The 15,259-nt window shown below is 34.0% G+C and overlaps 1 protein-coding gene across 3 annotated transcripts in view; it reads right to left on the bottom strand.

Moving 5' to 3' along the window:
* The window catches only part of LOC111147344 (RUN domain containing 3B), a 137,591-nt gene that overhangs the window by 34,029 nt on the left and 88,303 nt on the right, over positions 1–15,259 (bottom strand). For all 3 annotated transcript variants that reach the window (XM_022503343.1, XM_022503344.1, XM_022503345.1), the window contains 2 exons: positions 5,896–6,064; positions 4,826–4,983 (listed from right to left, as the gene is read on the bottom strand). In XM_022503343.1, coding sequence (XP_022359051.1) covers positions 4,826–4,983; positions 5,896–6,064 — 327 coding nt within the window. The remainder of the gene's footprint in view (positions 1–4,825; positions 4,984–5,895; positions 6,065–15,259) is intronic.

The raw sequence follows: 15,259 nt of genomic DNA, 5'->3' as shown, positions 1-15,259 counted from the left end.
TGGCCAGAGGGAGTCATTTTGTGTTTATGCAGTAAACTTAGATTGACCCTATGCAGTAAACTTAGATTGACCCTGCCCCTCCCAGAGGAACTTACTTGCAAAGCCTAGATACAAGGGTGGGGCAGGCCGGATGAAGACATCCAATCAGTGGGGCGCGCGTATATCCACCAGGGTGAATTGAAACTCAATTGGCCACCCATGTGTTACCTAGCAGTTTTTATTTATTTTTTTTTTTTCTGTGTGTGGCAGACTTAGCATGACTGTGCAGTTTTCTCTGTGTATTGCAATCTCATTGGCCACCTGTGTATAGCCCGGCTAAACTACCTCTATAAAAGTTAGTTTGTGAGGCTGGGAGGGGTCGCCTCTTTGCAAGAGACGGCCCTGACCGGTCAGTTTGATTCTCGATGCTTGGCTCGAAATAAAGCTTTGCTTGACCTTTGCTTTGTATCAGTCTCGCTCCTTTGATTACGGACCCTAACACTAACTATCTGGTATCTGGTTTTTTTTCTCTTCCAGATGCATCTTCTTTATTTTTCTGTGTTTACATGGATAACAGAGTATGCAATATGTATTAACATGATGTTAACTCTTAGTAATAATTGTTACCTGCCAAAAATATACACGATCAGGAACTACCATAATTTGTCCACTATTAACTGGGCCAGGATGACATCACTGCACTCTTGTTAGGATCTATGCCACTCGCTCTAAACCTTGTGAAGCAGGATGCTACAGCATCACTGACTTCTGGTTTGCAGGCTGACAGATCACACCATCACTACCTACAAGGAACTATACAAACATGGCTGTTCGACTATAACAATGCCCTAGTTTTAACAATGCGTGGTTCTTTACTTCTGTTAGCTAGACTCTTCAGTTCCTTCACGAGGGAGCCTTATAGGACAATACTATTCCTATAGCTTTTCACACCATAAATAGAAAAACTGCATCAGCCAAACAGCAAAAACTCCTTTTTATAAATTTTAATGGTATTAATCATGACAAAGGTATTTAGATTTTACTCACTATTCTGAGCCTCTCTAGTCCTGAGATTTGAAATTAGCATTTTACATAGATCTAAGCCTGTGGACGAGCACAAACCTTTCCTTCCATGTATGGTTCTCTTCAATTAACAATGTGACCAATGATGTCCATCTGTCCACTTCTTTAACTTATAAGCTCTTTGTGAAGACTATATCCTTCTTATTTTTTATATTCTTGGCACTCTCAAGCACAGAATTATACATTTAAATAAATGTTTACTGAATAAAACTAAACTCAAAAATGAAAAGGGTTCCCACCAGATAGCATAAATAATATGACAATAAGTTTTTATAAGACCATAAACAATACATTTCATAATCTTATAAAAGACTTTCCATATATTGATTCAAAGTGTAACTAATACATTAAGCTTGCTTGTATTTATTTTATTGGATGAAGTTTAACATGCAAGCAAAATTGAATTAAAACTTACCTAAATAAAATAAAAATATGCCACAGATTTCAATAAAACTATGAAAATAAAAACCTAGAGTGATGCTGTATTTCTCAATGAAATAATGGCATTATTCCTAATCATTATTTGGAGATTTAAAATTTTTTGACACTTTAAAATTCCACCAACATAAATTTAATCACCCAAATACACCTTAGTCAAAGACTAATAATCCAAAATAATCCAATTAGTATTCCATCAGTAATCGATGAAGAAAAGAATTACAGTTAAAAGTGGTACCAGTAAAGTAGTAAGTAGTCATGTATATCTTCCTCCCAATATACGCAAATCTATACCTTAATTATAAATATTAATCCACATGCCATTTGGAAAGTGGTTCTGAAAAACAAATATTTTGAAACTCGGGGATAATAAAATCAAAGTCTAAATTCATTTGTTTGATCTGTAGCATTTGGGCATAATAAAGTAAAATATTTTAAATTTACCATTTATCCACATGTATTTAATAAGGATATTTTAAGGTTTTTATAGACCAAAAGAGAGGAATAATCTTTGAATGTTTCCTTTGTTCTAACTGTATTTTACATGATAGCACTTAATATTCATAGTAATCTATAAGGTAAGTTTTATTTCCAGTTTACAAATAAAGAGACAGAGGCTCTAAGATATTATTAAAGACTGAGCTCATAATAATAGGCAAATACAAAGCCAGTGTCTGAACACAGTCCATATCTGTAAGAAAGCTTTAGAATGCTCCTCTAGTGCACCATGCTCACCTGTACTCTACCAAAACTACCGGATGTTCACATTTTAGGAGTATTCAAAGACAAAGCATACTTTAACAGTTACTCAAAAATACATCTAAGCATTGAGAAATATATAAAAAGAATAAGCCAAGTGACAAAGGATTTAAATCAACCAGAAAAAGATGATTAACATAATGTGAAAGCAAATATTATATGCTTTGTAATCCATTTAATACTCCTCTCCTGACCTTTTCCTTTACACGTTTAAAATTTTAATCTTCTCAGGGCCACTACAGTCTTCTTAGAATTAACAAAGAGAATTCCAGTGCTCACATTTCATTGCAGGCCTTCCTAAGTGTTGACAAAAAATTTCAGCAAGAAAAGAAGGGGAAAAATGTCCACCTTCTCCCAAAGCCACAAATATGTCTACAGTATTTATTCTGTATCTTAGAGATGATTCAGTTAATGTAGTGAATTGAGAAGATTCTCAGAGGAAGGTATCTTACTCTTCTGTTTAGTATCCTTGTAAGTGGTTTTTGTACAAAGGAACCTTTTAAGATACCAATTTACCTGGCTAAGAGTATAGCCATGTTATGTGAAAGTACATCTTTGACCCTAAACTCAAGAAAATAGCCTAATTCTGATTGGTGACTTTCAGTATTTATTTTTTGCTCTGGTAATATTTAATTAAAATATCCTTAAAGGCATTAAAAATTGTAAGTATCAATGATACTTTTCTACCATATAAGTGTAATAAAACTATAACTCAGATTCTTTTTTCAAACTAAAAAGTTTAAGTCTTTTCCTTTACATTATCAAAAGTACAGTAAATGTGACACATTTTATTTTTCAAATGAAAGTATCTTTTTGATAAAATAAAAACTGATTTCACAATTATTTTTAAGTTAAAAACATTGAGACAAACTATCAGTATCAATTGCAAAGGAAAAATTAAATTATCTTCAACTCTTCTAGCTGTAAAGAAATAACTAGAAATCTCCATTGTTCAGTTCTGGATATTTTTCTCCCTGCTTACAGAAGCAAAGAGTTATGGAAGGTATTAATATGCCTCTCAATGAGTGATACTCCACAGGACAAACTCTCAGTAAAATATTAGAAAAAAATAATATGTGAACATAATTCTTTTTGCCAAGACACAAATTCCTAGAAAACACTGAAGTTTTATGTTAGTTAATAGAAGATTTTTACTTAAAAAAATCATCTTTCATGTTTACTAGGTCTCAAAGGATCTCCCTGGAAATTATATGATAATTACAAAAGGAAACACAATAACTATACCAAGAGAAAAACACAATAAACAAATGATTAAAATTAATATTAGTAAAAAAGACCAACAGATTCCATGGACCTCTGGATATGATATCCCCAACACTTACAGACACCCCACTTATATTCCAACCACAAATGGATAAACTCATTCTAATCATGAGAAAAAGCAAACCAACTCAAATTGAAGGACATTCTATAAAATCACTAGCTTGTATTCTTCAGAAATATCGATTTCATACAAGACAAAGACTTGAGAAACTGTTCTAAGTTAAATGTGACTGAAGAAACGAGACTGAAGAAATGAGACTAAAGGAATGAATAACCAAATGCAAAACATGATTCTGGACTGGGTCCTGTACCAGAAAAACCAAAGCTGCAGTAAGAGATATTTGGACAACTGATGAAACTGGAATGAGTTATGGATAAGATGAAAGTATCACACTGATTTAAATTTCTGAATTTGATAGATGATCTATGGCTATATAAGAGAATATCTTGGTTCTCAGGAAAGACACAACTGAAGTATTATGTGATAAAGAGTTGTGATGTATGCAAGAGGGAGAGAATTATGAGCAAATGTGGCCAAGTGCTGAAATTTGGTAAATCTAAGAAAGGGCTTATTCTTCATACTATCCTTGCAACTTCTCTGAAATTTTGAACTTATTTCAAAATAAAAACTTTTTAAATAATCTTTTCAGATTAGATAAATATTAATGCGAGAAGATTTTCACCATAAACAATTATTTGATAAAATCAAGTTTGATGAAATGGTATGATTAGTACAAGTGCTTTGAATAGTGACAAATTAAGGAGGTTATACCAATACATACCTTTCTTCAGGAAAAAAACAAAACCCAAGACCAAAAAGCCGAAAAACTACTGTTATGGAAAAAAGCTATACTAAACTGTGCTTAGTGATACTCTGGCACACATGGGAACAAACACTGCACAATTATTGTACTTTGAGTGGTACTGGTTTTATATCCCATCTTTTGAATCAACTAATTAAAGTCCATCAATAACTAAATAGATAATTTAAAATTATGTATATGCATTTGAAAGAATACACATCAAATTATAGGAGTTAACTCTGGGTAGCACACACCTGAAGATAGTTTTTATTTTCTTCCTATATTTTGTAATACTTCTGCCATGAGCATAAATTACTTTTATGACACAAAAAAGGAAGAGTAAACTTTTTAAAAAGAGTAAGGGAAAAAGAACTTAATAGTAGACAATTAGACTTCTCAGAGTTTGAATCCTATGTCAAAACATGACATTTTCTTATGTTTACATACTGCCAATATTTTCCCAAAAGGATCTCACTTACAGCTGATCTTGAAGCTCCACAATTATATATTCTAATTGTTCCTTTTCCAATTTATGAGCCAGATCAGAATCTTCAATCCTTTGAAGTAGTATTTTATTCTGGGATACAGACTCGGACAGCTGGTTCTCTCGAAGTCGTAAGAGTTCTTCAAGATAACCCTGAAAATACAGTACCAACAAGATAGAGCTACCACAAAATCCTAATGTATACCTTGAAGATCAATACTGAGTAGGTTAAATGCTATTCTTTCCATATTTCAATGAAATAATCTCTAAGTATTAATGATGAAATAATAAAAAAATAATCATTTTAATTGAATACAAAAATTTAACATATGTTGTCCATCCTTTAAAGCCCTTCCCTGAAGTTCAATAAGATGTTTGCCTGCAGTGGGTAAACTGGAAATTTATACATTTTGACCACCTTCACCCATTCTATTCATCTCCACCATGTTCACATTCTTGGTGAACTGTTTCTTTTTCTCAAGGGCAATGTCTTTCTTTAGCCTTAATATTGCTTTTGCCTTAAGGTCTATCTTGAATGATATTATTATAGAATTCTTTTTTTCATATTTGTCTGCTTTACATTTACCCTCCTAATAAACGTTAAAATCTCAAACATATAAATGAAAAGACATACAGAGGAATAAATGGCTTATTTTTAAAATTTAACTTATAATTTTTTAGAGGGTGGGAGGGGCAGAGAGAGACAGGGAGAGAGAGGAATTAAGAGGATCCATGCCCAGCGTGGAGACCAACATGGGGCTCAATTCCACAATTCTGAGATCGTGACCTGAGCTGAAATCAAGAGTCGGATGCTTAACCAACCGACCCAACCAGGTGCCCCTAAAGGCTAATTTTTATATTAAAACATAAAATTAGAAAAAGTCGAACAAACAAAAGCCTCTTTTAAAACCCTGCACGATTTTTCATCAAGACAAGGACAATTCAAGTACAAAAAGGAAGTAGCAATGGGTCAACACTTATATTCAGTTAAAAGATCTTTTGGAAGTGACAGTCCAAAGGCAAAAATGAGAATCAAATCAATGACTTTTGGCAACTGATAAATACCTTCTGTTCCAGGGTTAGCTGATACTTTTGTTTAACTCTCTTACACTTGTTGAACCAACTATTCTCATCCATGATGAAAGGAGGCCCGACATTCTCTGGAGTGCTGCTTTCACTACCACTGCTTCCCAAAGTCCTCAGCTCTTCCTCGTCACTGCTGATGCTGTCAGAACTGGGGATATTAAAATTTTAAAACTAAAGTTAATATGTTTCATTCCATTAAGAAATACTTCTCTATTTTGTAAGTTACCAGTGAGCCAACTCCAAAATATTTAGCACTCCATATACAATTATATTAATGATATTATAAAGACTTTAGCTTTCTGAAAAAAATGACAATCTAGTATAGACTGCTGACTTCCTCTCAAGGAGTTAAGCCTCAAGATGCTATAGAAGTTGACCTGAAGTTTGTAAACCTAAAGAATTAACATAAGAACTGTGAGAATATTCTGAGAAGAAAGAAAAGATTTCCAGAGAAGAAAACCAGAAAACCTAGATGTGTTGGAAAGAACTTTTTAGATGAGTTTTTTCACTGTCTCAAGTAGATGACTGCCTGTCCAGTATCCACTGCTGTGCAGACAAACAGCACAACCAGCCTAATGTCAGTGAGGTATAATAGGGCAGTGTTCAAGGTCAGTTCAACTTTAGCAAAGAGGAGATAATAAGAGATTCAGAAAAACTGGTCACTCCCAAGCATTTTCCATTGAAGGAAGAAGGAGAGGCAGAGGTAAAGCAGAGGAAACACTCTACAATCCATATCTGAAATTCCTAATGACATCCATTTGGTAGAGGAGGACAGAATAAGGTTAAAAAAAAGAAGAAGAAACTAAATGAAGAAGTGCACTAAAATGGATATCTGGTTTAGAAGAAAGAAGAGGTATTATACTAAAGAAAAACAGGGAAAAACACATTTAAAAATATAAGCAATGATATTAACATAAGAAAAAATACCATATAAATATTCTGTATAATCTTCAAAATATTAAAAAAAAAACCCTCTGACCTGTCAAATGGAGACACAAATAAGAAAATACAGTAAATAGTAAATTCAAAACAAAAAATAAGATGGCAGAATAATCCCTAATACAAAGTAAGTTATAAAAATCTTTAATGGGTTAAACCTTACAGCAAGAGCCAAATGTTTAAGTTTAATTAAGACAAATAAGGACTGGAGTGCCTGGGTGGCTCTCTTGGTTAAACGTCCAACTCGTGATTTTGGCTCAGGTCATGATCTCATGTGTCATGGGGTCAAGCCCTGCACTGAGCTCTGTGATCAGTGTAGAGTCTTCTTGAGCTTCTCTCTCTTCTTTTCCAAACTAAATAAATAAACATTAAAAAAAAAAAGATAAGGACCAACAATAAGTTGTCTACAAGATACGTATGAAAACAGAACAATTGAAATTAAAACTAAAGAAAGAGAAAGCACATAAAAAAATATGGCTCAAAGCAAATCCAGTTCAGAAATCATAATTTCATAGGTTTACAGAGATCTAACGGTGGAAAATATCATAAGCATCAAAGAAAGATACATATTTCATTTTCTGAAGTCTGTGTTTATACCTGCTGGGCTCTGGAGTCCAGGGACCAAGTATATTGCAAATATGAACAAGAGACCTCTGCATAAGGAAAAGTCCTACCTCCAATGAGACATGCTCAGCCAGGATCTAGGAAACAAACCAGTAAAAAAACACATACCAAAAGAAAGTTGCCTGTCACAGCCATGGCTTTTAGTGGACTAGAGAAAATAAAGCAGTGGCTGATGATAAACCTCCAGCTCTGAAAAACAGACCAAAAAACTTCTAAAAAAATTATATTTGACATTAGAAATTAAATGGGTAAAATAACAGGCAGATACAGTTGGGAGAGGGAGTTAATAAAAAAGAAGAAATTACAATTATTATTTCAAAATGGTAAGAAAAAAACAACTGCTATGCTAGACTAATGTATCCAGCAATATTATCTTCCCAGAAAGAGGGCAGTATAAGTGCACATACTGAGAAAACTAAAACCTGAGAGCTGTACCAAGAAATTCTCCTAAAAGAATTAATGATCATACTCCAAGAAAAAGGAAATGATCCAAGAAAAAACAGTGAGCAAAGAAAATTTTAAGCTTCTGGGTAAGCCTAAACAAATATTGAGAGCATGAAACAGTAACAGTGATGCCTGCTTTGTGGAATTTTAAATACATCAATGAGAGAGTTAGAATTCTGGACAGTAATAGCACATGTCAAGAATGAAATGACTAAGGTTACAACAATGCAAAGTCCTCATTTATATAGATAGGTAGTAAAGATATTAACTTTAGACTTTGTTAACTTTTAAGTATGCATATTAAAATTAATGGAGTACCAATACAAGAAGAAAAGTATAGTATGTGACTTGTAAACTAGTAGAGAGATACAATAGGAGGAGAAGAAAAATCAATACAGAAAGGAGAAATAGAAAAAGGGTAGAAAAAGAAATGAAAAAAATGTAGAATAGAAAGCAAAGAGTATGGGGCGCCTAATGGCTCAGTCAGTTAAGTATCTGACTGTTGCTTTAGGCTCAGGTCATGATCTCCTGGTCATGGGATCAAGCCCCACACTGGGCTACACACTCAGCAGGAAGTCTACTCAAGATTCTCTCCCTCCCTCTTCTTCTGTCCCTAACCCCATACTCTCTCTCTAAAATAAGTAAATAAATCTTAAAAAAAATTAAGGCAAAGAATACAATGATAGATATCAATCCAAATGTATCAGTAAATGTCCTAATAACCCCAGTTTAATGAGCACTGGGTGTTACATGCAACTGATGAATCACTAAATTTTACCCTTGAAACGAATAATACATTATATGTTAACTAAACTGAATTTAAATTAAAAAAAGAAGATAAAGCCTTTTAGACTAATTTTCTAAATTCCAGTTAAAGATATCTTGATGAGCACTGAGTAATATATGGAGCTGCTGAATCACTATACTGTACACCTGAAACTAACATAACACTGTATGTTAACTACACTGGAAATAAAAAATTCCAGTTAAGTACTACTTCAAAAAGATATACTTAAAAAAACAAGGACACAAAAAGACTGAAAAGCACTCTATTTCATAAATTCCTGTTGTACATTTTTTATATATTAACATATCTGAAATCAGGATACAGCTCACAACTGATGACATCTCACCTGCTGTCAAAATATTTTCTCACGTATTAATGTCTCTAAACTGAGATGCATTTACAATGGAAATCATGTAGGTTAGATGAAATATGGTTAAAAAAATAAAAATATACTAAAAAATGCTAACCTAAAGAAAAGTGGTGGGACTCTATTTACATCAGACAAAATGGGCTTTAAGGAAAAAAAATTACTGTGTATTTATGGCTATTACATACTGACAAAAAAATTCATTATTTCTGGAAAATCTAAGAATTCAAAACTTAGATGCATCTTTTAAGTTAGATTCAAAAACCAGAAAGCAAAAATTCAAGGTACATCTGAAAAATCAGATATATCAATGAAAGAATTTAATTCATCAACTCAAAGAGATGAAGCTTATTAGAAAGGATATGAGGAAAAGATATAAGGATATAAGGAAAGAATCCTTATAAGAATGGATATACATATCAGAACAGCCATTAATAAGCATAATCTAATGAATATAGGACCCAATCACCAATTCTAGGCCATTTTTAAACAAATTTCAAGAAACAAATTTTATGTGGACCATATTGCCCATCACAACTCCAACAAAAGCCCTGAAAATGTCTGAAAATTAAAATTTGTATTTCAAATGTTCTTTGGTCAAAAAATTGGAAAATTTTAGTTAAAACAACTAAAATAAAAAACAACTTATCAAACTTAAAAGATACAACTAAAGTAGCACTTTAAGGGATATCTGTAGCCTTCTATACTTTAAAAAAAATTTTTTTTAATTTCTTTTCAGCGTAACAGTATTCATTGTTTTTGCACCACACCCAGTGCTCCATGCAACACGTGCCCTCCCTAATACCCGCCACCTGGTTCCCCCAACCTCCCACCCCCCGCCCCTTCAAAACCCTCAGGTTGTTTTTCAGAGTCCATAGTCTCTCATGGTTCACCTCCCCTTCCAATTTCCCTCAACTCCCTTCTCTCCATCTCCCCATGTCCTCCATGTTATTTGTTATGCTCCACAAATAAGTGAAACCATATGATAATTGACTCTCTCTGCTTGACTTATTTCACTCAGCATAATCTCTTCCAGTCCCATCCATGTTGCTACAGAAGTTGGGTATTCATCCTTTCTGAGGGAGGCATAATACTCCATAGTGTATAAGGACCACATCTTCCTTATCCATTTGTCCGTTGAAGGGCATCTTGGTTCTTTCCACAGTTTGGCGACCGTGGCCATTGCTGCTATAAACACTGGGGTACAGATGGCCCTTCTTTTCACTACATCTGTATCTTTGGGGTAAATACCCAGTAGTGCAATTGCAGGGTCATAGGGAAGCTCTATTTTTAATTTCTTGAGGAATCTCCACACTGTTCTCCAAAGTTAGCCTTATATACTTTTAAGAAAAGAAGCAAATTTAAATAATGAGGAAGAAAAAAAATCATAAAAATTCTCTATAAAATGGGTATAGAGAGAACATATTTCAACATACTAAGGCCATATCTGACCAGCCACAGCTAATATCAAAATTTAATAGTAAAAAGCTGAAAGACTTTCCTCTAAGATCAGGAAGAAGACAAGGATACCTACTGTCACCACTATTATTTAGCATAATTGGAAATCCTAGCCAGAACAATTAGGCAAGAAAAATAAATAAAAGGCATTTGAATTGGAAAGGAAGAAGTAAAACTGTTTGCAGATGATATGATATTATATATAGAAGACCTTAAAGACACCAACAATAAACTGTTAGAATAAATGAGTTTAGTGAAGATGTAGAGTACAAAACCAATATACAAAATAAGCTGTGTTTCTACACACTAATGACAAACTATCAGAAAGAAAAATTAAGAAAACAATCCCATTTATAATTACATCAAAAAGAATAACATATCTCAGAAGTAAAAAAGGAGGTAAAATATTTCTACACTGAAAACTATAAGAGAGTGATAAAAGAAACTGAGAAAGGCACAAATAAACAAGACATTCTCTGCTCATGAACTGAAAAAAATTTAATATTGTTAAAATGACCATACTGCCCAAAGCAACCTAAGATTCAATGCAATACCTATCAAAATTCAATGGCATTTTTCATAGACATAGAATGATCATAAAATCTGTTCAGAACCACATCCACTAAACAGCCAAAGCAATCTTGAGAAAGAACAGAGCGGGGGGCATTGAACTTATTGATTTCAAAATACACTACAAATCAACAGTTATCATAACAGAATGATAATGGCATAAATGCAGACACACAAATCAATGGAACCAAATGGAGTCCAGAAATGAACCCACGCATATTTGGTCAATTAATTTATGACAAAGGAGCCAAAAATATAAAACTATTAAAGAATAGTACCATTAATAAGTGGAGCTGAAAAAACTGATCAACCTCATGTGAAAAAATAAAGCTGGATTCCTATTTATACCATACACAAAAATGACTCAATAAAATAGATTAAAGACTTGAATGTAAAACCTGAAACTGTAGGGGCACCTGGGTGGCTCAGTGGGTTAAGCCTCTGCCTTCGGCTCAGGTCACGGTCTCAGGGTCCTGGGATCGAGCCCCACATCCAGCTCTCTGAGCAGCAGGGAGCCTGCTTTCCCCCCCTCTCTCTCTGCCTGCTGCTCTGCCTACTTGAGATCTCTCTCTGTGTCAAATAAATAAAATCTTTAAAAAAAAAAAAACAAACCTGAAACTGTAAAACTCCTAGAAGAAAACAGAAAGTAATCTCCCTGGTATCAATCCAGACAACATTTTGGATTTGAGGCCAAAAACAAAGGTAAATAAAAGCAAAAGCAAAAATAACAAGCAGGCCTACATCAGACTGAAAGGCTTCTGCATAGTGAAAGAAACCACCACAAAATGAAAAGGCAACCTACTGTCTGGGAGATAATATTTGCAAATCATAAACAATAAGGAGTCAATATCAAGGTAGAAACTCAACAGCAAAAAGACAAATAATCCATTACAAATGGACTAAAGACCTGAACAGACATTTCTCCACAGAAGATAGGTGAAAAGCTCACAAGTACATGAAAATATGGTCAACATCATTGGTTATTAGGGAAATGAATTATCAAAACCACAATAAGATACCATATCTCACACACATTAGGATGGCTATCATCAAAAAGAAAAATATAACTAATGCTAGTGTGGATGTGGAGAAAAGGGAGCCTTTGTGCATTGTTGGTGGGATTGTAAATTTGATACAGTGACTATGGAAAACAGTATAGAGTTTCCTCCAAAACTTAAAAACAGAACTGCTGTATGGTCCAGAAATTCCACTTCTGGGAATATATCCAAAGAAAACAAAACATTACCTTGAAAAGATATCTGTACCCTACAAGTGACACCATGTATGACAGATGAGAATGGAAACAATTGAAGGGTCCATCAGTGGATGAATGGATAGAGAAAGATGGGGTATATGCATATAACAGAATATGAAATCCTGCCATTTGCAACAACATGGATGGAACTTAAAGACATTGTACTAATAAGTGAAATAATATCAGAGAAAGACAACTATATGATTTCATTCATATGTAGAACCTAAAATACACCCCCTCCCAATAAAACTAGTAGAAAAAGAGATCAGATTTGAGATTACCAAAGACAGAGGGCAGAGGGAAAGAGGAAATGGAGAAAGGGAAGGGGAACTGGAACAAGGTGGTCAAAAGGTCCAAACTTCCAGTTATAAGATAAATAAGTACTAAGGATGTAATATACAACATGATGACTAGAGCTAACAATGCTGTATGAATATAGAAAAGTTAAGAGAAAAAAAATCCCGGAGTTTTCATCATAAGGAGAAATTTTTTTCCATTTTCTTTTATTTTTGGGTCTATATGATAAGATGGATGTTGCTGCTTCTTCTCCCTCTGCCCTTCTACCCTGCTCATGCTGTCTCTCTCATTCACTCTTTATCTCTCAAATAAATAAATTCTTTTAAAAAAAACTGGAAAAAACTATAAAATTGACAAATCTATGGCAAAAATGATTTTAAAAATCAAGGAAAAAAAGATCTATGAACACAAAAAGCAAAAGGTAACATACCTAGAAATGACAAAAGATTTAAAGAACTCTCTGAACATCATGATATATATATTTTTAAATTTTAATAAAATATAATTTACCAAAACTAAATCAATAGTAGAAAATCAGAATGAGTATATGAGTACCAATGACATTAAATTAGTAATTTTTTAAAAACTTCTAAGAGTAGAAAGGGAAGACTGATAATGAGTTCCTTGTAAGGACAAGAAAGAAAATGAATAGTTCTCTACAATGACTCCAAGGAACTATATAGACACTTCATAAACATTATCTCATTAATCCTGATGATATCCCCATTAATTATTGCTCTACTATTTAACAGATTCATCCAACAAGGGAAGATAGTAAGAATAAGAGATTAGTGGTTTGTTCAAGGTCGCTTTAGTAAGAGAAACTGAGAAAAACTTTCTTTTTTACATTATAAAGTTTTAAAACAATATTACATTGTCTCTCAACATTTTGATGACCAATAATCCTATAGCTGTCTTAAAAAGCTAAATGGATGGTAGACAAATAATATAGCTAAGAAGGTGTACTGATGCCAGGTCGCAAATGGTCTATATGTTTTGTTAAGTCTTTTATTCTGTGCACAATGAAAAGTTGATACTCATGAAAGTATCTCTTATTCTAAAAGACATAGAAATTATGCACATTTTGGTGGAAAAATCATACTTAATAATTGCATGGAGTACCAGGTGTGGTGCATAAACAATGAATCTTGGAACACGGAAAAAATAAAATAAAATGTTTTTTTAAAAAAGCTTAATATCAGAAAAAAAAGAATTTCAGAAACATTCCTATATATATATTTTTTTAAAGATTTTATTTATTTATTTGACAGAGAGATCACAAGCAGGCAGAGAGAGAGGAGGAAGCAGGCTCCCCACCGAGCAGAGAGCCCGATGCGGGGCTCGATCCCAGGACCCCGAGATCATGACCTGAGCCGAAGGCAGCGGCTCAACCCACTGAGCCACCCAGGCGCCCCGAAACATTCCTATATTTTAAAGAACAAAATCTTTTAAAAATTTTTATGGAGGCAATGAAAGAAATCTCAGTGATATAAAAGGAAAAATAGTTTCCTTTATCAAAAATCTAATGCTTTATTATTTATAATTGTTGAAAAGAGAGTAAGAACTATAATCACCTTCTTTATTCCTTTACTTCTAGTAATTAAGCATTTATTTTTAACAAAGATAAACAAAGAAGAAATAATGGATCCTAATAGAATTTAAGGAGGTAGTAGTGATGGTGCCAAAGGGTTTGCTGATGGATCCTATGTGGATTATGGCAGGGAAAATTCAATGATGATATCAAAGTTTTGAGCACAAGGTGCCAGAATGACAGATCGATTATTCTTGGAATGGAAAAGGCTAAAGGAAGAACACTTGGGAGGAAAGAAATTAGGAGTTCAATCTTGTACATGTTCATTCGAGGCGCTTATCACACATCCAAGTGAAGATGGTGAGCTGGCAGCTAGACGTAGGAGTCTAGACTTTAGGGGAGTGTTCCAGGTAGAAGTATAAATTTGGGAAAGAGTAGCATAAAGATAATATTTAGAGCCATGAAACTGGATACTACTTAACAGAGTGACTACACATAGAAAACATGATCTGGGAATGATCTCTGAAACAGTCTAACATTTAGAGGTTGGGGAGATGAGGAGGAACGGGGACTGGGAGTAAGAAGGAGCCCACAGGAGGGAAACCAGAGAAGTGCTGAAGAGAGCAATCATGTTTATTAAACTGCTAGGAGGTGGAGACAGATGAGGAAATGATTAACCACTGGATTTAGCAATGAAACATCACTGCTGACTTCAACAAGAGAACTTCCACGGGTAAATTTTTTTTTTTTTAAAGATTTTATTTATTTATTTGGCAGACAGAGATCACAAGTAGGCAGAGAGGCAGGTAGAGAGAGAGAGGAAGGGAAGCAGGCTCCCTGCTGAGCAGAGAGCCCGAAATGGGGGCTCAATCCCAGGACCCTGGGATCATGACCTGAGCTGAAGGCAGAGGCTTTAACCCACTGAGCCACCCAGGCGCCCCTCCAAGGGTAAATATTAAAGCTCAGTTTGAACAGTGCAAGGGAGAATGGAGGCAAAAAAAAAAAAAAAAAAAAGCTGGGGACAGTTTTATAATAAAGGAGAGGTGACTGAAAAGTAGCTTGAAGTGACTA

This window comes from Enhydra lutris, unplaced genomic scaffold, assembly GCF_002288905.1.
Source record: "Enhydra lutris kenyoni isolate GAN:26980312 unplaced genomic scaffold, ASM228890v2 scaffoldscaffold16, whole genome shotgun sequence".
Classification (NCBI taxonomy): domain Eukaryota; kingdom Metazoa; phylum Chordata; class Mammalia; order Carnivora; family Mustelidae; genus Enhydra; species Enhydra lutris.
The sequence above is the reverse complement of the archived record's forward strand: the minus strand, read 5'-3'. Positions and strand labels throughout refer to the sequence as shown.